We start from the raw sequence: 27,443 nt of genomic DNA on the forward strand, positions 1-27,443 counted from the left end.
GTCTTTCAGGCAGCGTCTCCGACACAAACAGGCTACTAGATGCATTTAAAACTACCCAATGCGGAAACATCCGAAGACAAACAAGAGGCAAATGCATTAGTCTAACAAAACAAATAAATATAATTTTCCTCGAGTGTCCTTTTATGGTCGTCCTCCAAATGCAAGTGACTTCTGATAAGGCCCTCAGTAAAAAGGCTCACTTTATTAAAGGGGTGGTATGGGGTGTAATGTAATACTTCTTTCTTTTGGTGTTTTAGAAATGTGGTTTACTTCTCATCACAGTAATGACGTGAACAAATGTAAGGGATGCTTCTCTGGAGTCTGAGAGCAAGACGTAAAAAGATAGTTTAACAGTATACCTGTTTAAAAAGACTCAGGGAAGCAGTAATTGTTGATTTATCTCTTAAAGAACATGATGCAGCCACAATGTGCCTTCAAGTTTTTAACAGGGTTGTTTTTTTTTTGTATTGGAATAAGGATAGAAATCTTCAGCATCTTAAGTTCTTGTAAAGTCGAATAAAAAAAGAAACTCTCAGTGGAGAGGAGGGTGTGAGAGATGCTCGCTGAGGATGGGGAAGGACTCGTTCTTCTTCACTACTACTTCAAAGATACAGTCCATCTTTATTCAGTTTATTCATCTGCTCTCTCTCGGGTGCACTCCTTTACTTCTCACAAACTTTTGAGATGAAACATCGACTTAGGAGGCGGTGTGCAACTAATAAAATATTAAGAAGAGGCAGCAGACATCTCAGTCATGCAGTGCAGTGCATCTGTAGTGACCAATTTTAACAAATCCTATTATGTTAAGAAAGGCCACTTTGGTGTTGAATGTGGACGCTGTTTTCAAACGCGTGCTCAGCTCTTAAAAAACATAAGAAGGCTGTTGATATACTTTTGGATATATTCATCCATTTATTGTTCAACTTGTAAAAATGATCAAAACAAACAAAACAAAAAAGACAAACCACTACGTCAATAAACCCACAAATCCACTTTCTCCTTCTCTTCTCAGGCTGACACGGTGGAAACACTTTTTGCTCTCATTCACACACCTCTCCACCTCACCTGGAGCCCTCATAAAAAAAAAACACCCCCTAGTGCCCAGTAAAGGGACTGCATATATAAACAAAGAAAATGTGCAACACATAGTTTGGCTCCAACATACAGACAGTACAAAGATCAAAGCAGCCCTAAAAGAGGCTCATTAAAAGCCTGGACAAATAAAAACGTCTTCAGTTCACTTTTGAAAGAGTCAACTGAATCAATTGAGTGCAAAGATGGCGGAAGTTCATTCCAGAGCCTCGGAGCAACAACCTGGAAAGACCCGTCACCTCTAGTGCGAAAATGAGCTCGAGGGACCTTCAACAGATTGTGATCCATAGACCTCAGCGCTCGCACAGGAGCGTATGGCTGGATCAGCTCACTAAGGTAAGAGGGAGCCTGACCATGCAAGACTCTGAAAGCCAGAAACAGAATTTTAAACCTCAACCTAAAGGACACTGGCAGCCAGTGAAGTACAGTATAAAAAAGGCCTCTTCTTGTGCGTGTATGTTTTTATAGCTTAGACGGTTGTTCATCAGGTTCACTGTCTGACTGGGACAACACTCGTCTGCAGGAAGTCAGAAACAAGTGGAGCTACAGCTTCAGGATTATTCAGATGGACATGATGATCGCCTGGTACCCTCACCACGGTGTGCTGAAAGACAAGAAACACACACATCATCAGGCATGTGTGAACAATTATGAAAATATAGGATGCATTAAAAAAACTCAAAAACTGTTTAGGGCCACTTAGGGAACAGAACAAGGAGAGGAACGTTTTGAATCCAACTCTTACATGGACTCCAGGAGAGTAAAACCCCACGGGGGAGATCTGCTCATTTGCTCCTCAATAGTTGGGTACTTTAATGGCAATCACCCTAATCCCTCCTGGTTTCACCTTACTGTTTTGGACACTTAATGCTAATCACTGCTCCTTTATGTTGCTGAGCACTTTAATGGCCCAATTTGCATTCCTGCATTGACTGTTTAACGACTGTACTCACACCTCAGGCACACCTCTGTACATGCACATGTAACTAGTTTCTAGAAGGTCAGCACTTTGTTTCTAAGGCTCTTTAACTGTTTTACAGGTCTCTTTTAATCAGCACATGTGTTTCTCTCCTCACAGGTTATGTACATTATGCTATATAAGTTTTAAGTCTAATGCTAATGCTAACTGCACAGGTTTAACCTGTAAGTATGTTTACTCTTAGTCACATAGGGGCTGCTAAATCTTGTTTGGGGGATTTTGTATACAGAGGGGAGGGGACAGCGGGTGTGTATTGTAACTAATGTCTTGTGTCCTGCCTGTCTGTATACTGCTACTGGATGCCTTGAATTTCCCTCGGGATCAATAAAGTATCTATCTATCTATCTATCTATCTATTTGAGAACTATGAATGAGAAAGGCTTAAGTGAAATAAGTGAATCCGATAAGAGGCGACCCTGCATGTCATCCCTAATAATTCCTGTGTCTCTCCAGCTGTCTTATCCAATAAAAGCAAAAAAAAAAAAAAAAAGGTCTGACGACCAATTGATTTTCTCTCACCCTCTGACTTGGAAAGAGGCCATAATTAGAGTCTTACAATTTGACCACTTTCTGTTTTTTTTCCGTCATCAGCCACATTTGACCACGATCCAGTATGTAGGTCAGTGCTGAAGTTCTCAGCTCAGAAATTTCTGCTGCCTCCGAGACACTGAGCTCATACTACGCTGCTACTTAGCATATATGCAGCTGTCTGTCTTTCTACTAGGCACAATTACACACAGCGGCTTAACGGCTAAAAATAAACAGAGATGCAAGCGCACCTCCTTTACACCGACAGACTGTAAAAGTGCACTCACATTTTTGTCCCCATAGGCCTGCAGAAGTGATGGAGTGACTGTCTTTTGTTTTTCTTGAAGGTATATTTTGTCAAAGCCGTCTTCCGCTCTGAAAAGACAAGAAAAAGACGATGGGGTAAATTGCTAAACGTACATTTTACTGCTGCAGCATCGACTTCAGCACATGCGAGGAGGAAGAAAGTCTTACAGAATAACTAGAACAGAGGCTTGTATCTTTGAGTGCATCTCCACACTGCACTGCTCCAGGCTGATGCGTGCTATGTTTTTCTGACAAAAAAAAAATATTACACAGAAACGTTATTCTCTTCATTCAAACGTTGATTACAATGGAGATATAGAAAGGTAAAGTCATGAGCCAACCAGATTAATACGAAAGTCCCGAGAGAACATCACTCCTGCAAGACAGAAGTACAGTTACACATGGAGAAAAGTGATTCTGTTTGTGTTTGCTGTGAGGAGGGCTCATTACAAACATGCACCTCCTTCCACTTGAACGAGACCTCGCTCCAAGAGGACGTGCACGGACTGTTCAGACAAACTCGGGTTTGCAGCCAACAGCCTGAAAGCAACAATAAAAAGGCTTTTATTTTACAGCAGCATGACCAACAAATGTTATAAGTGGATGATAAGACATCTTTTTTAAAAAAAGACATTAAATAAAAAGGTGCAACACCTCTCTGCTGCCTTTTCATACGTGTAAACCCTCCTTTTCTCCTCCTCTGTCTTTTTGTCATACTGAAGCAACTCGTCCATCCCCTGCCTAATCACTTCAGGAATTTCTTTCTGCAAGGAAACAGACATAAATAAATGATGAGGGGAAGGATTTCAAAGCAACTGTGACAAGTGATTTATGCACAGCGCATCTCGATGTGAGATATTGTGGAACAGGCACTCAAAAGATAAAAATGGTGTCAGACTTGAAATCATTGCGACACGTTTAAGTTTTACAAAAGATGAAGAGAGAGAGTCTGTGCAGTCTTTTAAAGTCGGACTACGAACGGACTAAGAACTTTTGCAGTTCTTGTTGTGTTCTACTTTGTCAGAGTATTGAAAGTCCTGTCTGCCTGTCCCCATGTGGTGGTCTGTCTGTATATGTGTATTTGTTACACAAGTTATCTTAAGAGGGACTCAGTGCATCTGTTTAAATGGAAGTAAAATAAAACATAGAAATAAAATACACCAAAAAAAAAGTTGAACAGCTCTGAAGTCAAATTCAGGGCCTGTGAATTTAAACTAAGTGGAGGCTACTAACGCAGTTGTTCATTACAACGAGAGCTGCTATAACCAGACACCAAGCCAGTCCTGATGGGACTTTTATCTGGGCTCTAAAACTGTTTAATTACCTGACTGGATGGGAGGAATCCATAGGAGTCCAGCAGCACGACAGAATCCACCATCTCAGGATACAGTGCGCTGAACTGTGGAGAACAATGTCAAGTCAAAAACACAGTAATAGTGAAACAGTCTCCACAGTGAAGATGTCTGAACAAGGCGAAACAGCCTGTCAGGACTTAATCACTTACCATTCCAGCAATATTACCACCTGAAATTAAATACAGAAATGAAATGTCCGTATAAATATCTCTTCATAAAAAAAGCAAACTCATTAAAAACAACAAAATCTGAATTGCTGTCAGTGTGCTGTGAAGCTGCGCTCACCCATGCTGTGGCCAATGATGGAGAACCTGCTCCACTGCAGAGCTGTGGGAGTTCATTTCACAGATCATTAACCAGCGACAGTCTCACATCAAAGAATAAAAACGACAAAGACAACATCACTACTGTGATTTAACTGCGCTACAGATGCACCAGACCGGGGCTGAAAAAAACAAAACACACCATCGACGACTCTGCGCACATCCATCACGTAGGAAGGAAAGGCGTAGAAAACTCCAGGAGGACGATGTGATGACTGACCGTGACCTGCCAGGTCCATGGCCACATATCTGTACTCTGAGAGGAGGGACACAGAGAGGCAGCGAGTTTTACCACCTTACCTTTATCAAACAGAAACAGCAGCACTTTTTCACAGTGGTTTCCAAGTAGTGATCAGCAGGTCCGTCTGCAGAAATAGCTGGCCCTCTAAAAGGTTCAGTGCATGGGCCAATCCCAGGACATCAGTTGTGTTAGCGCATTAGCTCCCCCGGGTAACATTAGCTCCCCCGGGTAACAGTAGCTCCCCTGGGGCCGGCTCTGTGGTGGGTACAGAGCTGGACTCACTGGTGACAGTGGTAGAGAGGAGGTCTCTGGACAAAATGCTCTCCATCATGGACAACACACACCACCCTCTGCACAGCACCTTCACCGGGCAGAGGAGCATGTTCAGCGAAAGACTGCTGTCACAGTCGTGCTCCACGGACAGACTCAAGAACTCTTTCGTCCCCCTGGCAATAAGACTGTACAACACTTCACTGTCACGGCAGGGAAGAAGTGCACGGTGATCCCTGGACTCTTTTTTCACTTTTTTCTCACTCCTCATCTGCACTGCTGAGCTCAGAGTCAGCCCCCAGTTGGACACTGTAATGCATATTGATAGTCACTTTACTGAGCACTGGTCACTTTAAAGATAATCACCGTAATCATGTCTGGTTTCATCCTACTGTTGTGTTATGCTACATCTGTAAGGGTTGACATGATCACCCTAATTAGGTCAAGTTTCACTCTATTGTCTTCAACACTTAATGCTAAGCTGCTCCTCAATAGTTGGGTACTTAACGATAATCACCCTAACCACTCCTGGTTTCACCATATTGTCTAGGACACTTAAGGCTAATCACTGCTCCTTTAAGTTGGTGAGCCAATTTACATTCCTGCATTGACTGTTTAACGACTGTACTCACACCTCTGGCATAAGCTCAAACACCTCTGTACATGCACATGTAACTAGTTTCTAAAGGTCAGCACTTTGTTTCTAAGGTCCCTTAACTGTTTACAGGTCTCTTTTAACCAACACGTTTTTCTCTCCTCACAGGTTATGTACATTATGCTATATTAGTTTTAAGTCTAACTGCTAATGCTAACTGCACAGGTTAACATATAACTATGTTTATTCTTAGTCACATAGGGGCTGCTATATCTTGTTTGGGGGATTTTGTATACAGAGGGGAGGGGGGACAGCGGGTGTGTATTGTAACTAATGTCTTGTGTCCTGCCTGTCTGTATACTGCTACTGGATGCCTTGAATTTCCCTCGGGATCAATAAAGTATCTATCTATCTATCTATCTATCTTACATTGTGAAACGAGCTACAAATGTAGGCTATGGAAGTTGAATGTGTTTTTCATTACTTCAAGAGGTCAATGCCGAGTATTTAGGAGTCAAATAAAAAGGGTCATTGTTGCTTAAAATGAGTATGGACCATGTTTTTGCGAACCTCTGTGGGACCTCCTCATGTGATGGACCCCAGAAAGTGTCTCCCTGGGCGGCCTAGGTAACCAGCATAAAGGGTCAAACCAGAGAGCCTGTTTTCAGACTTGTAAAATATCTTTTGTGGAATATACTCATTAAATGGCTTGAGTTAATTTCTGACAGGTTCACCCTGAAGCCTGAACTACCAGAGAGTTTCTCATGGTGAAACATCAATGTTTAACACTTATTAAAGAACTACTGGGACAAACGTAAAGCTATAGCCGGACACACTGAAATGAACTATTTCTCCACATCAGTTAAAGAAAACGTAAACAAGTTAAAGATTTAGTAAGTTAGCTTGTTTTGTTTGGGGAGAAATGTGGCTTAAGAGAAAACATTATATAATAATAATAATAATAATAATACATTTTATTTAATGGCGCCTTTCAAGCCACCCAAGGTCGCCTTACAGTGGATAAAAGCAATACATTAGGTTAAAACCAAACATAAAAACAAACAAAAGACAGGTGTAGTGTGGAGTGAACAGTTACAGTGAGTATGCCAGTTTAAACAGGTGGGTTTTGAGTTGGGATTTAAAGGTGGAGATGGACTCTGACTGTCGTATGTGGGGGGGAGGGAGTTCCAAAGTCTGGGTGCCGAGCAGCTGAAGGCTCGGGCACCCATGGTACTGAGGCGTGGTGTGGGGATGACTAGCAGTCCAGCAGAGGTTGAGCGGAGCGTGCGTGAGGGGCTGTAGTGATGGAGGAGGTCGCAGAGGTAAGTGGGGGCTAGGTGGTGAAGAGCTTTGTAGGTGAGGAGGAGGTTTTTGTAGTCGATGCGATATTGTACAGGGAGCCAGTGAAGTTCAATGAGAATGGGGGTGATGATCTGGGCGGCAGAGTTCTGGATGAGTTGCAGTCTGTTGATGAGTTTGGCGGGGAGTCCAGTGAGGAGGGCATTGCAATAGTCGATGCGGGAAGTGACAAATGAGTGAACTAGGATTTTGGTGCTGGACTGGGACAGTGATGGGCGGAGTCTAGAAATGTTACGGAGGTGGAAGAGGGCAGTCCGGGTGATGTTTCTAATGTGGGGAGCAAATGAGAGGGTGCTGTCCAGAATGACGCCGAGGCTTTTGACTTGGGGGGAGAAGGGTACAGGGAAACCGTTGATGATGATGGGTGGTACTGGGGTGTGTTGTGAGTTGGCGAGGGTGGGTTTGGAACCGATGAGCAGGGCCTCGGTTTTGTTGCCGTTGAGTTTTAGGAAGTTCCTGCTCATCCAGTTCCGAATGTCTTCCATGCAGGTGATGAGGGAGGTGGGAGGGGTGGCGGCAGTGGGTTTGGAGGAGATGTAGACCTGTGTGTCGTCGGCGTAACAGTGAAAGTGGATCCCATGATATATGGCTTTATATACGCCTGAAACAAATCTAACTGAGGTCCTGAGAGTTCGTCCATTCAACCAAAAACATTACCTTTAGGTAGAAGAGGAATCAGGGTGTTGAATGAACCACAGTTATCTGCCCAGCCATGCAGGCACAGCACAGGACGACCCTGATCAGGACCCCACACTTGACCTTTGATCTCCCCCCACGGGACCGGGACGGAGAACTCTGAAACTGAACATGTAACAAACTCTGGGTTATGAATAATCAAGAAAGGCTGATTCTAAATTCATTCGCCTGACACCTCCCGGTGGACACCTCCTTGGTGCAAGTTCTCCAGCTCAGGTTTTTGTCTATAAATGTATAACATATTGGGAGGAAAAAATGCCATCTTTCATAGACATGTGTTTTACATTAATATGAGATTTTAAAAAAATGGACCTCTATATCTGTCAGAAATACACAAACAGAAAAGAACTACCGTAAATTCCGTACTATTGAGCGCACCTGGATATAAGCCGCACCGGCTAAAAATAAGTAAATAAATGTATTTGTACATATATAAGCCGCACTTGATTATAAGCCGCAGGTGTCCACGCTATAACAAGAGCTATTTACACAGACGTAGGCTACCGGTAACATCCGCAAATACTGTAGCGTCCGTACGGACGTTAAAGGACGACGAGAGCGTTCAAATAATAACTTTTAATAACCCGATCACTGTCGGCCGTGACCACGCCGTTTACAGCAGAGAGCAACACATAACTTGCCGTAACAATCCAACTCTCTCCCCCAGCGTTCTCTCATACAGCCACTCAACGCGTTCCCGCTGGTGCATTCACTGACTCTCCACATAATCGGAATTATGAACACATTGTCAACTACTGACTTTAAACCGTTACAATACGAAGCCTAGCCGACGGTGTCTGTAACACGGCTGATGAAAAAGATGACCGTAATATATTTCACAAGAAAAAGTCCATCCATTCACTGCCTCAGAATGACTTCATTACTCACTTCCTCAGTCTCTGTTGTCGCTGTCAGTGTCATCTTAACGTGCAGCAGCTCTGTTAGCTTCTTTGACAGCCAGGTCGATCGCCTTTAACTTGAAAGCTGCATCATATGTATTTCTCTGTGTGTTTTCCATGATGATGGTGCGTGCATGAAGCGCAAAATGACTGATATTAAGATCCGACGTGACGAAGTCAAATGTTTTTGCGGCAGAAGCTCATTGTCCCCCATAAAAAATCCATGCATTAGCCGCACCGGAGTAGAAGCCGCAGTGCTCGAAGTGTGAGAAAAAAGTAGCGGCTTATAGTCCGGAATTTACGGTAGTGAAGACACCTGCATCTGCATTCAATTCAGTATATCTGCTTTGCTTATTAAAATTAATTAGTATACCGCATGAATGCTTTTTACAAAAATATTATTTTTATTATTACAGACATTATTTGGCATGGACATCACAGACACATTGGATGATCCAGAAGCATTGTTTCATCTCGTACACAGGGACAAGACAATCGGTGCTGATGGAGGCTGGTGTGACTGCCCCAAAAACAGTGGTGACACATTTTTTTGATTATTTATAAAAAGAAAATGAAGATTACTAACATTCATAAAACTGTCAAAGTTGAAAAGGTTGTGTGTGTTTTTTTAAATGGCAAAGAGCTGACAGGTCTCAGGTCCTGGACATGAATAAATCATTTATAAGCAGATGTTATTACAGATGTTTTCGTCAGTCACATCAGAAGGAATCAATAAATAACTAATAATAATAATTAAAACCGCAAGCGGTGATGACGGGACCGAAGCACCCCGCGCATGTCGGCGCTTGTCTCGACCGCGGGCGTGAAACCGCATCACGTGGCCAAGCAGCAGGCCATACAGTCATCAATGATTAAGAAAATGGGGTGCGCCGAGACATCACGCCATGGCCACGCCCTTTAACGAAATAATGTGCGGAGCACAACGAGAGATCTTCAACATGTCAAGATCACACAGACACTGACTTTTTGTCAATCGGACAAACGCTTTTCTTGGAGTTGGTTCAAATAGCTAACCTGTGAAACGTGGATTTGACCCACTCCAAAAAAATATGGCAGACTTCGTGTTTAGTATTGACTATGGGTGTAAGAGGATTTTTTTGTAGGTCCTGACATTATGAATGTACAAAAAAATTGTCATGCATGTAAAAGAAAAAAAAAAAAGGAGAAGAAAAATAATCATTCGAAAAAGAATAGGGTCCTTCGCACTGGTCAGTGCTTCGGTCACTAATAAAGCTGTGTGTGTTGTATTTATGTTATGTTTAATTATGATGAATTACAGTGCTGGACTGTTTGTAGTCGAGTCTGCATCTTATTATTGGTGTATGCTGTCATGTTAAACCACATGCTGTCATGTTAAACCACATGCTGTCATGTTAAACCACATGCTGTCATGTTAAACTACATGCTGTAAATGTTAAACACAGTTGCACAAAAGTTTCAGACAGATGAGAAAATTTGCGAACCTGCCTGAGACACCGCCCGGGTTTGCAGATACCTCACACCTTTCAGAGCTTGCATCATCTTGGAGAACACCTGTGACGAACAATCCGCGTTATTGCAATCCTCAAAGGTTAGAAAATATGTGTAAAAAGAGACCAGAATTACGTTTAAATTAAGTATTAAGTATTTGAACGTGCTAAAACAGGAAAATCCAAAGATAATACACGAGAGACAAGTCGGGCCTTTTTCAAACCAACCCCGACACACTCCCCCTCTGTCAGAAGTCACACTCGCAGCTGAATGAAGTCCCCTCCATCCAGGTGTAGGGTAGAAATACAGCCACAGGCTTTGGGACAACCCTCACTCTCTCAGGTGGAAACAGGAAGTGTGTGTTACCTGGTTACTCAGCGGCATCCTGGGGGAACAGCTTATTAATGTACGTAATACACTCTGTAAAAGTCTTTATGTAGATTATTTCCCTCTAGTAAATTTATATTAGCGTAGACTTATAGCAAAACGATCAGATGGAGCCCACATTATTTATTGTAATTTTTAATTTAATGTTTAGTTAATTTATTATAATATCAAAGAACAGGTTGTCTTCAATGAAAGCACAGACAAGGAGACTATAGATGAACATCACAGCTGATCAATGTTTATTTTTTTGTTGTAGCCGAAATTAAGTTTTACAAAGAAATCAAAAGTACAAAAATGATAAATAAATAACAGTGAGAAGTTGTCTGCAACATGATTTAATATTCTTTAGTTTTTGCAACAGTCCCTTTAAATATACAATCAAATAAACAGGTGAACAGAAGGAAGAAAGGAAGAGGAGGTTTTTATTTTAACCTTTAAAACAATAAACAGGTGAAGTTGTTAACGTCTGTATGACGATATTAAATGTCCATCTTGGTTGGAGCAGTGTTTTGGTTTGTTCAAACACACACAGAACTTACTTTTGTACAGGTCACTCCTTCCGTGACGACCGGACGCAATAGGCGTTACACGTGATCATCAAGTGGGCATCGGTGCAGACTCGCTGGAGGAGGGTTTTATGGCCCACTACCACTCCCCGCTAAGTGGTTTGAGACGGACTTAATATGGCGGGCCCTCCGCGTGGACGCGCAAACGGAGGTGTAGTGGGTAGGGCTAGGGTGTAGTGGACGGTTTGAAAAAGACCCGTCTTTCGAGTTCTTCTCACGCAAACAGCGTGAAAAATTATGTACTCGTAATTTATCACGTCTTTGTTTGCACCTGGTTTTCCTCTTTAAAGAGGTGATGTCGAGTCGTGCTGCAGACTTTACTGAGAGGGATTCATACACTCATAACTTGTGCACGGGGAAGCTGGACAGTGAGAGCGCTTTAGTTTGTAAGAAGTCAGACACAAAGGGCGCAACGACTTCAACGACTGCTGAAACAAACACGTACAGAGAGAGGTGTGAATGTGAAAAACTTCTGAGTGGTCACATGATCAGAACACAAATACTGATTCACATTTTCATGACTCACGTTTCCATCCTGAAAACTCTGGAGAAGTGTCGAAGTAAACTGATCCTGAGTCGGTTCAGAGAGCATTCTGTCAGAACCACCTCCCGCCCTGGGAAAAAAAACACACATTTTTATATACTCAAATTAACGTACGGAAAGATGATGAGATGAACGGTTGATCAAACTTGATGAAAAGTATTGAAGAATTTCAAAAAAGAAATACACATGACGGGCAGCGGCACAAACTGCATGATTTGAGAGAACGTTTTTGTGATGTGAACTAAAAACACAAGTTGCAGTTCAAGCAGTGCTTTACACCTGGATGTAAGGTCAAAGGTCAACGGGTCAGAAGAAGAGCTTGTGAAGCAGAGATAAAAGAAACCACAGAAGAAAAACTAAAGAAAATAAAATCTTTTTTAAACTATGTCTATTGATGCTGTTGATTGTTGTTTGGCTCAGTGCAAGTAGGTGACAGGATAACAGAGTTCAGCTGGTTGGTTTTATGAAGATTTGTATTGTTGTATTTTTTTTTTTTCAACAAACTTTATTAATCCGTGAGGTGAAATTCTGGTTTACATTCTGTTATTGAGAGACATGTTTCCCACACAGACCCTGAAACACACACACATGCACAAACAGGACCTGTGGACATGCATCAGGGTGGGGCCGCTACACAGGAAGCACGCTACAGCAGTTGGGGGGGGTTCTATGCCTTGTTCAAGGGCACATAGGCAGTACTCAGGAAGTGACCTGGCATCTATCTATGAACCAGAACAACTTCTATATTTTGGTCTGCATCGCCTCCCTTACAGCGTCTTTAATCAAAGAGGTTTCCATAAACCCAGCCGGCCTCACAAACTGAACATTCCTCACACAAGCTAACAAAAAATCATTTATTCATTGAATCAATGTTTTTCACATTGTTAGTTCGCTGTGATTCTGTCAGTACAGATGTCTCGACGAGAAGCGCTCACACTTTGTCTAAACATACATTCCAGTGTCCTGCTGGACGACTTACAAAATGAGCAGAAGAGAAGCTCGGATCTTCGACAGCATCACCAGACTTTGATCCAAACTCATGCGCATTATGTGTTTCTGAAAAGATTGAATAAAAGAACATGTTAAAAAAAAGAAAAGCTGAATGGTTCTGCAGCTAGAGCATTAAAAAAAAAGGCTGTGGAGGTTAAAAAGTTACTTACAAAATTAACTCTCAGGTCTCTGGAGAATATGAACCCTGATAAAGAGAAACACGTCAGAAGGTGACAGAATGCAAAGTGACATGATTCCCCACAGAGAGGAGGAGAGGAGACAAAGACCAACCTCCTTGGACTTCAGTCAGACCTCGCTCTAAAAGGATGTGGACAGACTGTTCAGACAGAGATTGGTTTGCAGCCGTTAGCCTAAACAGAGAACAAACATAAAACTCTGAGCAGCTGATTTAGGAAACAAAATGGAGAGAAATCTGAGAGTCCGTTACACATCCCTGACGACGGGAGTGGCATACCGTTCGGCTGCCTTTTCATACGTGTACACTTTTGTCTTCTCTTCTTTTTTATTCTCAAACTGAAGCATTGCATCCATGCCCTGCCTCATCACTTCTGATAGTTGTGTCTGCAGGGAAAGACAGAGAGAGGGACTTGAACAGCAGCCGACACATCTCAAAGAGGAACAAAGAGAAGGGCACTAATGCTTTCCGCTTGTTATCTAAATGTCATTTTTTATTGTTCTTTTTCTTTGGTTTGGTTTCTTATGCATCGACTGTAAAGCACTTTAGTCACCTGAAGCTGTTTTGAAATGTGCTATAGAAGTAAACTTGACAAGTCATAACAGCTGTCCAGAACAGCGCCTTACTGAATCTGTGGGTACAAATCCATAAGTGTCGAGCAGAACAAGAGCATCGACCATCTCAGGATACAAAGCAGTGAACTGTGGGAAACACATTTGGACCACATGATGAACCATGAGAGAAAATAACTTCTGTTATATTCCAACAAATAAAAACCTGATGAGACACTTAGACTTACCATTCCTGCAATGTCCCCACCTGTGAATAAAAAGAGGATTCACACTTTTAACAGGAGCAACATATACAGAAGAGATTAAATTCATCCATGAAGCTGCACTCACCCATACTGTGAGCTATGATGGAGAATTTCTTCAGCTGCAGAGCTGTGGGAGTTAATTTCACAGATCATCAAACAGGCAGGTTCACTTCTTGTGGTTTAGTTACAGGCATAACTAGAACAAGTAAACCCAAACCATCAGTAAAACAATCATTCAACGACATTACCGACTCACACACCGGCAACAACTCTGCTCACGTCCAACGCATACGCAGCAGGAGAGTAGAAAACTCCGGGGGGAAGATGGGAGGACAGGCCGTGACCTGCGAGATCCACGGCCACATATCTGCACTCTGTAAGGAAGATAACCTCAACACTCAGTGCAGGTTCATTTCTTTTTCAAATATCTCCTCATAATCAATATTTACACGTGTAGAGGAAGTTTCCTGGAAAGAAACCGTGGAAAGTTCAGTTCTTCTCGTTTCAGCTTCAATAGAGACCCCCTGACTCTCTGCACTATAGTAAGTTAGTATTTGGTATATTTTCTGAATATTTGAGTTTAGTATTCGTATATATTTACTGATGTTAGAAATCTACAGGCTTGCTCCAACAGTATTTAGTTTTACTTGTACAGTGACAATAAAGTTTGCACCTAATGATATTGACGATGATGATGATGAACATGGTGGTGATTGTTTGGTTTAATAATGATGATGTGCTGATTAGAGCTCTCTAGAACAGCCGTCCATGTCGTGCTCAGCCTCTGTGCACTGTTGGCACCTTTGTGTCCAATAAGACTTGAAACTGTTCGTTTTAACTTGATCAAAGGCGCTGCTCATCAACGGGACTGGCAGGGCAATTGCTTGGGGCCCCAGACCAATGGGGGGGGGGGGGGACCCCTGAGGGCTCACATACATGCACATTTTGCAATGACAATAGGAAGCCTCCTTAAGGGGGGGCGAGGAGTAAGCATTGGGACTTTGGCAGACATTATGGTGATGAACGCTGATGTTGTTCATTGATGTTGTTTCCTGCTTTCTAGATCGTTGCTTGTGTTGTTCTCACTCTCTGATGTACTTTGATTAAGTGAATTGTGCAAACACTTTATTATTATATCGCCTTTCTGTCAAGTTCTAAAACTGTTTTTATTTAGAAAGTGTGACTGTTCAAAGTTAAAGTCATCATCCATAAAGATGATATGTCTTCTAACTAATGAACCAGTGGTAGTTTACCTTTAGGGAGAAGAGGAATCAGGGTGCTGAATGATCCACAGTTGTCAGCCCAGCCGTGCAGACACAGCACAGGATAACCATGATCAGGACCCCACACTTGACCTCTGATCTCCCCCCACGGGACCAGGACGTGGAGCTCTGAGACTGCAACACAGCACAGCGTTTATCATTCTTCAGCTCAAAGTCCAGAAAACCTGACACTCTGTAGCCAGAACTGAAAACATGAGAATATTCAAAGTAACTGATGAGTGAAACTAGGCTACATTCAGGACTCTTTCTGTATTAAGTGAGGGCTTTTATTACTTATCGTATGGTTGCATATAAAAGTCACGCGCACGAAGTTGCTTCAGGCAATACGTTGCAGCTCTGCGTGTCTTTTTACCTTCTTTGGCCATAGTTGTTGATGTTGCACGGTGAACAACTCTTGACGAGGAGCTCGCAAACTTACACAACTTTAAACCAAGAACCAGCATAAGTCCACACAGTCCGTGAGACTCCCCCGGTCTCTCCAGCAGCTGTTGCCGGAAGCAGCTTGGACTCTGATCGTGCTCATCATTTCTCCCTCAGTGCGGTCTTTCAGGCAGCGTCTCCGACACTAATAGGCTACTAGATGCATTTAAAACTACCCAATGCGGAAACATCCGAAGACAAACAAGAGGCAAATGCATTAGTCTAACAAAACAAATAAATATAATTTTCCTCGAGTGTCCTTTTATGGTCGTCCTCCAAATGCAAGTGACTTCTGATAAGGCCCTCAGTAAAAAGGCTCACTTTATTAAAGGGGTGGTATGGGGTGTAATGTAATACTTCTTTCTTTTGGTGTTTTAGAAATGTGGTTTACTTCTCATCACAGTAATGACGTGAACAAATGTAAGGGATGCTTCTCTGGAGTCTGAGAGCAAGACGTAAAAAGATAGTTTAACAGTATACCTGTTTAAAAAGACTCAGGGAAGCAGTAATTGTTGATTTATCTCTTAAAGAACATGATGCAGCCACAATGTGCCTTCAAGTTTTTAACAGGGTTGTTTTTTGTATTGGAATAAGGATAGAAATCTTCAGCATCTTAAGTTCTTGTAAAGTCTAATAAAAAAAGAAACTCTCAGTGGAGAGGAGGGTGTGAGAGATGCTCGCTGAGGATGGGGAAGGACTCGTTCTTCTTCACTACTACTTCAAAGATACAGTCCATCTTTATTCAGTTTATTGCAAACTTTTGAGATGAAACATCGACTTAGGAGGCAGTGTGCAACTAATAAAATATTAAGAAGAGGCAGCAGACATCTCAGTCATGCAGTGCAGTGCATCACAAACACTCTTCAAAGACAGCAGGTACAAGGTGATAGCTCAGCTCCAGCCTGCAAACACCTGAGGGGCAGCAGGAAGGAAACAAGCCGAGAGCAGAGTTCAGCATCCTGAACTGATGTCGGAAAACAAAGTCGAAAAGATGAAGATCTTAAACCGACCATCTTGTGAAACTGAGATTCTTTTCAAACAACTGAGCTGCTCGTTGTCGTTAGCTCTTATATGCCTGGCACTTTTATATCACGCTAAACAAAATGCACATGCAATATTTACACAGTCAGTGGTCACTTTATGAGATACTAGTGTATAAAATAGGTCTACACAAAGCACATTCGTTTCATTTTTACATAATCAGTTTTTGTTGACCGATTCAGAAATGTATGAATTATTTATTTGTTTTTTGTTGTTTATTGCCAAGTACATTTACATTGAATGTTTTACATTACAGTGAAGGATAACTAAATACTAAGAGGGCTAAATGCCTTACTGACATCCTCCTTAGTTTGAACCAACACCTCTAACGTCTTATCGTACAAACTGAAAAGTCGATGGCACTAACATGAATGCAGTCCCTCCAGTTTTCATAGTTTTATATCATAGCTGTTGATCTATTTGGTAAAATGGTGACAACTATGTTAAGTCAGTAGTCAATGCAAACGTTAGACAAAGTGTAGGACACTTTGTCCCCTAAGACGGCGCCCTGGAAGACACTTCATTAGGTTTTATCTACCACAAAAGTGAGCTGAGTCGCGTATTAATAATGTGTGGTTGATATTTCAACCTTTTCACTCGATCAGTAAACAATAAGATACAAACTGAACCAAGATGTTTCTGCATGTGTCATAACATCCTTCCACTTCAGACTATCTGTAAAACATCTGTATGAACAGAAGCTACAATGCACTTAAAATCTTTTAAATTACTAATAACTTAGGAGTCAACACAAGTAGCATGAGCTGATGCCTCGACACTGTGCTGGTTGAGGATTAGGCATCATGTCGAGTTAACAGTACAAGATAAAAAAGGCCTCTTCTTGTGCGTGTATGTTTTTATAGCTTAGACGGTTGTTCATCAGGTTCACTGTCTGACTGGGACAACACTCTCGTCTGCAGGAAGTCAGAAACAAGTGGAGCTACAGCTTCAGGATTATTCAGATGGACATGATGATCGCCTGGTACCCTCACCACGGTGTGCTGAAAGACAAGAAACACACACATCATCAGGCATGTGTGAACAATTATGAAAATATAGGATGCATTAAAAAAACTCAAAAACTGTTTAGGGCCACTTGGGAACAGAACAAGGAGAGGAACGTTTTGAATCCAACTCTTACATGGACTCCAGGAGAGTAAAACCCCACGGGGGAGATCTGAGAACTATGAATGAGAAAGGCTTAAGTGAAATAAGTGAATCCGATAAAAGAGGTCTTTTATTTATGACGACCCTTTGCTGCATGTCATCCCTAATAATTCCTGTGTCTCTCCAGCTGTCTTATCCAATAAAAGTCTGACGACCAATTGATTTTCTCTCACCCTCTGACTTGGAAAGAGGCCATAATTAGAGTCTTACAATTTGACCACTTTCTGTTTTTTATTCCTCATCAGCCACATTTGACCACGATCCAGTATGTAGGTCAGTGCTGAAGTTCTCAGCTCAGAAATTTCTGCTGCCTCCGAGACACTGAGCTCATACTACGCTGCTACTTAGCATATATGCAGCTGTCTGTCTTTCTACTAGGCACAATTACACACAGCGGCTTAACGGCTAAAAATAAACAGAGATGCAAGCGCACCTCCTTTACACCGACAGACTGTAAAAGTGCACTCACATTTTTGTCCCCATAGGCCTGCAGAAGTGATGCAATGACTGGCTTTTGTTTTTCTCGAAGGTACATTTTGTCAAAGCCGTCTTCCGCTCTGAAAAGACAAGAAAAAGACGATGGGGTAAATTGCTAAACGTACATTTTACTGCTGCAGCATCGACTTCAGCACATGCGAGGAGGAAGAAAGTCTTACAGAATAACTAGAACAGAGGCTTGTATCTTTGAGTGCATCTCCACACACTGCTCCAGGCTGATGCGTGCAATGTTTTTCTGACAACAAAAAAATATTACACAGAAACGTTATTCTCTTCATCCAAACGTCGATTACAATGGAGATATAGAAAGGCAAAGTCATGAGCCAACCAGATTAATACGAAAGTCCCGAGAGAACATCACTCCTGCAAGACAGAAGTACAGTTACACATGGAGAAAAGTGATTCTGTTTGTGTTTGCTGTGAGGAGGGCTCATTACAAACATGCACCTCCTTCCACTTGAACGAGACCTCGCTCCAAGAGGACGTGCACGGACTGTTCAGACAAACTCGGGTTTGCAGCCAACAGCCTGAAAGCAACAATAAAAAGACTTTTATTTTACAGCAGCATGACCAACAAATGTTATAAGTGGATGATAAGACATCTTTTTTTAAAAAAGACATTAAATAAAAAGGTGCAACACCTCTCTGCTGCCTTTTCATACGTGTAAACCCTCCTTTTCTCCTCCTCTGTCTTTTTGTCATACTGAAGCAACTCGTCCATCCCCTGCCTAATCACTTCAGGAATTTCTTTCTGCAAGGAAACAGACATAAATAAATGATGAGGGGAAGGATTTCAAAGCAACTGTGACAAGTGATTTATGCACAGCGCATCTCGATGTGAGATATTGTGGAACAGGCACTCAAAAGATAAAAACGGTGTCAGACTTGAAATCATTGCGACACATTTAAGTTTTACAAAAGATGAAGAGAGAGAGAGTCTGTGCAGTCTTTTAAAGTCGGACTACGAACGGACTAAGAACTTTTGCAGTTCTTGTTGTGTTCTACTTTGTCAGAGTATTGAAAGTCCTGTCTGCCTGTCCCCATGTGATGGTCTGTCTGTATATGTGTTTTTGTTACACAAGTTATCTTAAGAGGGACTCAGTGCATCTGTTTAAATGGAAGTAAAATAAAACATAGAAATAAAATACACCAAAAAAAAGTTGAACAGCTCTGAAGTCAAATTCAGGGCCTGTGAATTTAAACTAAGTGGAGGCTACTAACGCAGTTGTTCATTACAACGAGAGCTGCTATAACCAGACACCAAGCCAGTCCTGATGGGACTTTTATCTGGGCTCTAAAACTGTTTAATTACCTGACTGGATGGGAGGAATCCATAGGAGTCCAGCAGCACGACAGAATCCACCATCTCAGGATACAGTGCACTGAACTGTGGAGAACAATGTCAAGTCAAAAACACAGTAATAGTGAAACAGTCTCCACAGTGAAGATGTCTGAACAAGGCGAAACAGCCTGTCAGGACTTAATCACTTACCATTCCAGCAATATTACCACCTGAAATTAAATACAGAAATGAAATGTCCGTATAAATATCTCTTCATAAAAAAAGCAAATTCATTAAAAACAACAACATCTGAATTGCTGTCAGTGTGCTGTGAAGCTGCGCTCACCCATGCTGTGGCCAATGATGGAGAACCTGCTCCACTGCAGAGCTGTGGGAGTTCATTTCACAGATCATTAACCAGCGACAGTGTCACATCAAAGAATAAAAACGACAAAGACAACATCACTACTGTGATTTAACTGCGCTACAGATGCACCAGACCGGGGCTGAAAAAAACAAAACACACCATCGACGACTCTGCGCACATCCATCACGTAGGAAGGAAAGGCGTAGAAAACTCCAGGAGGACGATGTGATGACTGACCGTGACCTGCCAGGTCCATGGCCACATATCTGTACTCTGAGAGGAGGGACACAGAGAGGCAGCGAGTTTTACCACCTTACCTTTATCAAACAGAAACAGCAGCACTTTTTCACAGTGGTTTCCAAGTAGTGATCAGCAGGTCCGTCTGCAGAAATAGCTGGCCCTCTAAAAGGTGCAGTGCATGGGCCAATCCCAGGACATCAGTTGTGTTAGCGCATTAGCTCCCCTGAGTAACATTAGCTCCCCTGGGGCTGCTACAAATGTAGGCTATGGAAGTTGAATGTGTTTTTCATTACTTTAAGAGGTCAATGCCGAGTATTTCGGAGTCAAATAAAAAGGGTCATTGTTGCTTAAAATGAGTATGGACCATGTTTTTGCGAACCTCTGTGGGACATCCTCATGTGATGGACCCCAGAAAGTGTCTCCCTGGGCGGCCTAGGTAACCAGCATAAAGGGTCAAACCAGAGAGCCTGTTTTCAGACTTGTAAAATATTGTTTGTGGAATATACTCATTAAATGGCTTGAGTTAATTTCTGACAGGTTCACCCTGAAGCCTGAACTACCAGAGAGTTTCTCATGGTGAAACATCAATGTTTAACACTTATTAAAGAACTACTGAGACAAACGTAAAGCTATAGCCGGACACACTGAAATGAACTATTTCTCCACATCAGTTAAAGAAAACGTAAACAAGTTAAAGATTTAGTAAGTTAGCTTGTTTTGTTTGGGGAGAAATGTGGCTTAAGAGAAAACATTATATGGCTTTATATACGCCTGAAACAAATGTAACTGAGGTCCTGAGAGTTCGTCCATTCAACCAAAAACATTACCTTTAGGTAGAAGAGGTATGAGGGTGTTGAATGAACCACAGTTATCTGCCCAGCCATGCAGGCACAGCACAGGACGACCCTGATCAGGACCCCACACTCGACCTCTGATCTCCCCCCACGGGACCGGGACGGAGAACTCTGAAACTGAACATGTAACAGACTCTGGGTTATGAATAATCAAGAAAGGCTGATTCTAAATTCATTCGCCTGACACCTCCCGGTGGACACCTCCTTGGTGCAAGTTCTCCAGCTCAGGTTTTTGTCTATAAATGTATAACATATTGGGAGGAAAAAATGCCATCTTTCATAGACATGTGTTTTACATTAATATGAGATTTTAAAAAAATGGACCTCTATATCTGTCAGAAATACACAAACAGAAAAGAACTAGTGAAGACACCTGCATCTGCATTCAATTCAGTATATCTGCTTTGCTTATTAAAATTAATTAGTATACCGCATGAATGCTTTTTACAAAAATATTATTTTTATTATTACAGACATTATTTGGCATGGACATCACAGACACATTGGATGATCCAGAAGCATTGTTTCATCTTTCATCTCGTACACAGGGACAAGACAATCAGTGCTGATGGAGGCTGGTGTGACTGCCCCAAAAACTATGGTGACACATTTTTTTGATTATTTACAAAAAAAAAGATGAAGATTACTAACATTCATAAAACTGTCAAAGTTGAAAAGGTTGTGTGTGTTTTTTTAAATGGCAAAGAGCTGATAGGTCTCAGGTCCTGGACATGAATAAATCATTTATAAGCAGATGTTATTACAGATGTATTCGTCAGTCTCATCAGAAGGAATCAATAAATAACAAATAATAATAATAAAGCTGTGTGTGTTGTATTTATGTTATGTTTAATTATGATGAATATCAGTGCTGGACTGTTTGTAGTCGAGTCTGCATCTTATTATTGGTGCATGCTGTCATGTTAAACTACATGCTGTGAATGTTAAACTCACAGTTGCACAAAAGTTTCAGACAGATGAGAAAGTTTGCGAACCTGCCTGAGACACCGCCCGGGTTTGCAGATACCTCACACCTTTCAGAGCTTGCATCATCTTGGAGAACACCTGTGACGAACAATCCGCGTTATAGCAATCCTCAAAGGTTAGAACATATTTGTAAAAAGAGACCAGAATTACGTCAAGTAATTGAACGTAAATGTCTTTAGAGTTCTTCTCACGCAAACAGCCTACTTCCGGGTATCGAAAAACAACGTGACAAGGACTCTGACTGTTATTGGATAAAAGAACACGTGCGGCTACAGTTTTAACCAATAAGCGTGAAGAAGGGGAGGGGCTTACCTTTTACATTATGACGGACTGGGACCTAACTCCATAGACATATTTCTACGCCTAACTCGACCAAAGTTCACTACCTGAGGTTAGGCAGAAGACAACTGAAAACGCTGTATCATAACAATAAACCTACAGAGTTTTAAAGAGCCAGGATCTTAAGAATTAGACTGAACTTTAAAAGCATTGAGTTACAAATAAGCAAAAGTCAAGTTTAGTAGTATTGAAGTAAAGTTTCCATCATTGTCTTTAGGCTGCTGAAATCATTGTCAGTGGCTCTGTTGTGAAAATCAACTAAATTCTTAAGAAAGCTTGCTTAGTTTGTTTGACAAAGTAAGCAAGCTTTTTTAAAATCTAATCTTAAAACTAAACAAATCAACTTCACCATGATATGGGCGAAATTGTGATGTTTGAAATAAAAAAAGTGACTTGCTGTAAATCCAGTCTGATTTAATGATGGTCCCGATACCCGTTCACAAGGTTTGATGTTCATGAATTTATAAAGTACAAATAAATTCCATCTTTAATAGAAAAGTGTTTTACATTCATACAGAAGATCTTGCAAAGTAAGTGCACTGTAAATGTCTGCAGTATTTTTATTTTTTTTCTTAACACACTTTATTAATCGCTAAAGGAACTTTTGGGTTGCAGCGTTATTGAGAGACATGCTTCTCAGAAATTCACCCAAACGGGACCTGTGGACACATCCCACCTTCCGTTAACTAGGGTCACTCTTTTTTTCTTTCTTTTTTTGACCCATGCTCTTGTTGTTGTTGTTGTTTTTTGTTTTTAGCTGTGTGCACTTTAAGGTGAAGCCAAGTAATCTCGTTGTACAATTTGTATAATGATAATAAAGGCATTCTATTCTGTTCTACCTGTGGACATGCAGAGAGATACCAGAGTGGAGCTGCTACACAGGAAACGTGCCAGAGGTGTTTAGAGTTCAGTGCCTTTTATTTCTCAAGGTCACTTCGTCAACACTCGGGAAGTGACTTGGCACCTCCATAGGGACCAGGACAACTTCTATATTTTGGTCCGTGCAGCGACCCTCCTGTTCCCAACCCAAGCCGCTACAGAGTGAGCGACTGTCACCCCCAAATGAAATCCTAGGATTTCACATATTAAGCAGAACCATGCAGTTATACGAGTAGTGTAAGCCATCACAAAATAAGGCTTCTTTGAGACAAACTATTGATCAGTATTTTAAAAAAATAAATGAAAGAATTTTGCAGTTTTTCCAACAAATGTTTTTAATGTAATATTTGTGATTCAGACAATATTGAACGGGCCATACAAAAGGTACAGTGAGCTAAAACAGGAAATCCAAAGATAATACACAAGTGTCACGTAACCACATCAGACAATTTTTTCCAGATTACACGAGAGGTGTTGTTGACATTTGAAGAGTCCTGAGGCGAGATGGACGGGAGGGCTGGCATTGCTTTAATCACAGGACATAGGAGTATAAAAGATCAACTTTGGAGGGAGGAGAGAAGACCTTGGTGTTAATACGCAGGACATTTGACTACTTTGCAGGTAGGTGCTCAGTCTTTTTTTTAAGTTTTTTTGTGAATAATAACTGATTCAATGTGTTCAATTAGAGTAAAGCCTCTTAAATAGAACAACAGATAGAAAAGTCCAATTAGGAATCATGAAAGCAGACAGAATACAAAATAATAAGACACATGTAACTCTCCTGTGTTCCTTCAGCATGAATTTAGGATGCACAGAAAACTCAAGTTGAAATTTTTTTTACTTCAGTTGTTAGTGCCAGGGTCATCAAGTTTAAAGTTTGTTCAAGAGAAAATAATACTGATATCTATAACCAATAGGCAGCCCTTAAAACGTTGAATCCAGCTGCATTTCCCTGAGATCACATTACAGACGCAGAGGTCATATATCTGCCTCTGTCTCGTCAACATTCATCTTCAGATTTCCTTTACTGTCTGAAACAGAATCTGTTTTAATTCCTCAAATCATTTTTTGGCTTCTTTTTTGATGATCTATTTTTTCCCCTCGTCAGATCATGGCCGACTTTGACACGGTTCTGAAGTTCTGGGGTCCAGTGGAGGCTGACTACACTACCCATGGGGGCTTGGTACTGACACGGTCAGTCACTCAGGAAAGATACGATTCCCTGTTAGTCAGGTCCTCAACATGGCTGCGTGGGAAATCATTTCTGAAGTCACAAAACTGATGACTGATCTTTAGTTGAAACTCAACTTTTTTTTTTATGGAGATATTTGGATGATATTTAAAAGTTGTCAACAACACGAGAAATAAGATTTGTGACCTCTGTTGTTTATTTCTTATTTTATGTGGCCTCTGAAAACAAATCATTTATGATATGATCTCTGAGTAATCAGTGTATAATTGGATTTTAAAAAGCTTCTCATCTGTTGTCAAACAACGTTAGCAAGATTTCTACTTTTCGGGGCCCCGTTTTTTTAAAATATTTTATCGGGATAAAAATTATCCAGCTTTGGTAATTTAATACAATTCCTGTTTCCCAGTCTGAAATCCCCCCTCTGCTTGGATCAGGAATGATCCTGAATTTTTGCTAAATTATCTGTATCCCACCCAAAAGTTTTAAAAAAACACAAAGAGCGTGTATTCTGATAAAAAAGCAGGATTGGGTTTACCTGATTTTATCCAATAGTAATCATTTGTTGTGTAATCTACAGTTTATTCACAGAACACCCAGACAGCCAGAAGCTGTTCCCCAAGTTTGCTGGCATCGCCCAAAGTGAAATGGCCGGGAATGCAGCCATTTCTGCCCATGGCGCTACTGTGCTGAAAAAACTCGGGGAGCTGCTGAGAGCCAAAGGCGACCATGCTGCCATCCTAAAGCCCATGGCCAACAGCCACGCCAACAAGCACAAGATCCCCATTAATAACTTCAAGGTGAGGGAGATGACCACAAAGGATATTTAGCTGTTAATGGTACTGTGACCCATCCCATTCACTGAGTAATAAAAGTAGTCACTGTGATGTCACCAATTGGTTTGTGATATAACTGTTGAAAGTGTTGGGTTTTGCCCACCTTGTTTTTTTAGAGCCAAATGTGAAGAAATTTGGACTGAAAGGTGGACACCTCAAATGATCAGTGACAATATAAACTGAGCTTGCAACTAGCGTCGAGCAGCTGTTCCCTTTATTACGATTAAAGTTCAGCTTGAAAGTAATTAAAGTGTCTGAGATGTACTAAGGAGGATTAGGGCTACGTTTAAGAAAAAAAATAATCTAAAATGTAAAGAATAAAATCGTAAATTTATGAGAATAAAATCGTAAATTAATGAGTCTGAGTCCAGTTTGTTGCAGTAGCTTATCTTTTCAGGGTCCGTATTAAGACAATGATGATGTGCCAAAAGCATGTGTAGTTTCATATCTGCATAAATAGAGCTCCAACACAACATATTTGTGTCTGTTATCTGCATTTGTTTAAGTGTGGAGGTTATGTACAGAGATCTTCATTCATCACATTACAGACAAGTTCTGAAAGGTGAAGTGACATTTTTCTTGAACTGTTTTTTGTTTTTACATGATGCTCCATGTTTGTCATTTGAGTACAGGCTGCTAAACTAACTTTTCGCTTTTTTCATTTTTACACAGGCTCGTCTCGAACTCGTAAATCTACGACTTTGTTCTTGTAAATTTACGAGATTAATCTTTTATTTTTTCACGTGACCCTCATACTCCGTCGTAAAGATAAACTCCTGTTGCGTTGAAATGAATGAGAAACTATTAATTGACCAAAACTGTATCTTGTACCGGTCTGTAAACATGTTTTTGTTTTAGGCATTTTAATGTGGTCGTCTTTGAGGATTTACTCACTTGTGAAGCCAAACCCTGAAAGTTGCTGCTGGTTCTTTTTGTTGAAAAGTTTCTTCTGTTTCATCACATTTCCTGTGTCCCAACTGGTTTTACAAAGGTTTTATATACGTTTCATTATCTTGGCCTTTGTTTTCTGACCAGCTGATTACAGAGGTCATCTGTAAAGTCATGGGGGAGAAGGTGGGACTCGACGCTGCCGGGCAGACGGCCTTGAGGAACGTGATGGCTGTCGTCATCGCTGACATGGAGGCCAATTACAAAGAACTTGGCTTCACTGGCTGAAGATTCAAACTCAGCTTTTGAAGCTTCTGAAAAAGCTGTTATAAAAAAAGCATAATAAACTTTAGATAAAGATGACTGACTCGGGTATGTTTCATGACTGTAAACCCTTATCACTACCAATAAATAATCTGTAACCTGCTCTTTGTCTTTTTGTCAGGTTTATAAATTCAACATATGGCTCTGTAGAGAAACCCTTCAACACAATGATATCTTTATGTCCCACTGATCATTTAAATCGTCTACAACAGGCTTTTCTGGCCGCTGTCATCCAAACGGCATCGCAACCTGCAACAGAAAAATCCTTTGTTTAGACACCAGATACCACCTTCATTACTTTTAATACCACATGGCCCCTATTGGCCCCCAAAACCCAACTACTGTATGTAGAGCAAGAACCAGGACATCACTGGGGTTGTCAGATGGGTATTTCTCTTCACCAGTGTTTTGTCCAATTAGCTCCAGCAGCTAGCACCAGTCCCCCTCCATGCTCGCTCCTACCGTCCATCCCCTCCACTGAATTTTTCTTAGTGCTATCGCAGCCTTAAGTTAAAACTGAAGAGAAAAACACTAGAATGGACACACACATGATGGGTTTATTACTAATGTAAGGTCATGTGAACTCTATGCTGAAGGAGCTGGAGTTAAACTTGTTTTAAAGACTGGTTAGTCATTACAATGCAAAATAAATTCTTGGAGAAACACGTGTTGGGAGGCAACGCTGATGACCCCAAAAGACCCAGACTGAACTCATACCCCTCGTGTGCAGCGTTATCTTTGAAGTGTTGACACCTGATGTAATGTGGATGTGACGGTGCAGAGCCTTTTGGCAGAGTCACAACGGCCATATTAGGGAGCTTATCACTCATTCAAACTTCCTCCCCTTCTTTTTCTCTCTGTTATCAGTCATCCTCCTTTGTGATTTGGTACACTGTTTAAATGTCAGCTTAATTCAGTCCCACATCCTTTTGTCACACAGCCCACTTAAACTCGCTGATGAGCACGACCTGAAAAGTTTGCTTCACATCTTGAACACTTAGCGAGTCGAGAAGATGTAACAGTCAGTTTTAAGCAGGAGACCAGGAACTGGAGTTGTCATTGACTACAGGAGCTGCAATGCAGATATCTGTGCTCTGACCTATATCTCTCTGACTCACTGTGGCCTCTGGGGTGAAATAAATATAATGGAAATGAAGAAATCACAACACAGTTGTGTAAAAGCACACAAGGCCAGGCTTAATAGCCTTTAAAACA

General features: G+C 41.3%; 3 protein-coding genes across 3 annotated transcripts; 1 reads left to right on the plus strand and 2 right to left on the minus strand.

Annotated features, from left to right (window-relative positions):
* Window positions 1-999: 999 nt before the first annotated feature.
* On the minus strand, window positions 1,000-15,405 carry LOC306819730 (serine hydrolase-like protein). Its single transcript, XM_079337252.1, has 23 exons — window positions 15,270-15,405; window positions 14,888-15,031; window positions 13,895-14,008; window positions 13,720-13,761; window positions 13,617-13,636; window positions 13,444-13,518; window positions 13,097-13,203; window positions 12,913-12,992; window positions 12,792-12,826; window positions 12,611-12,687; window positions 11,614-11,701; window positions 10,128-10,197; window positions 7,706-7,849; window positions 4,726-4,839; window positions 4,546-4,587; window positions 4,410-4,429; window positions 4,230-4,304; window positions 3,560-3,669; window positions 3,366-3,445; window positions 3,247-3,281; window positions 3,074-3,153; window positions 2,887-2,974; window positions 1,000-1,696 (listed from the first exon to the last, which is right to left on the minus strand). Exons 1-23 carry the CDS (start codon window positions 15,358-15,360, stop codon window positions 1,583-1,585), a joined length of 1,845 nt encoding a protein of 614 aa, XP_079193378.1. The 5' UTR covers window positions 15,361-15,405; the 3' UTR covers window positions 1,000-1,582.
* A 1,150-nt stretch (window positions 15,406-16,555) lies between these two features.
* serhl (serine hydrolase like) lies at window positions 16,556-22,009 on the minus strand. The gene is made up of 13 exons (XM_079337254.1): window positions 21,933-22,009; window positions 21,782-21,851; window positions 20,760-20,903; window positions 19,852-19,965; window positions 19,672-19,713; window positions 19,536-19,555; window positions 19,356-19,430; window positions 18,685-18,794; window positions 18,491-18,570; window positions 18,372-18,406; window positions 18,202-18,278; window positions 18,015-18,102; window positions 16,556-17,379 (listed from the first exon to the last, which is right to left on the minus strand). Exons 2-13 carry the CDS (start codon window positions 21,837-21,839, stop codon window positions 17,236-17,238), a joined length of 987 nt encoding a protein of 328 aa, XP_079193380.1. The 5' UTR covers window positions 21,840-21,851; window positions 21,933-22,009; the 3' UTR covers window positions 16,556-17,235.
* A 1,939-nt stretch (window positions 22,010-23,948) lies between these two features.
* On the plus strand, window positions 23,949-26,354 carry mb (myoglobin). Its single transcript, XM_079338096.1, has 3 exons — window positions 23,949-24,185; window positions 24,761-24,980; window positions 26,052-26,354. The coding sequence occupies exons 1-3, from the start codon at window positions 24,103-24,105 to the stop codon at window positions 26,190-26,192; spliced, it is 444 nt and encodes a 147-aa protein (XP_079194222.1). The 5' UTR covers window positions 23,949-24,102; the 3' UTR covers window positions 26,193-26,354.
* Window positions 26,355-27,443: the final 1,089 nt, after the last annotated feature.

The sequence above is a fragment of the Symphodus melops genome (genome assembly GCF_947650265.1).
Source record: "Symphodus melops genome assembly, chromosome: 2".
NCBI lineage: Eukaryota > Metazoa > Chordata > Actinopteri > Labriformes > Labridae > Symphodus > Symphodus melops.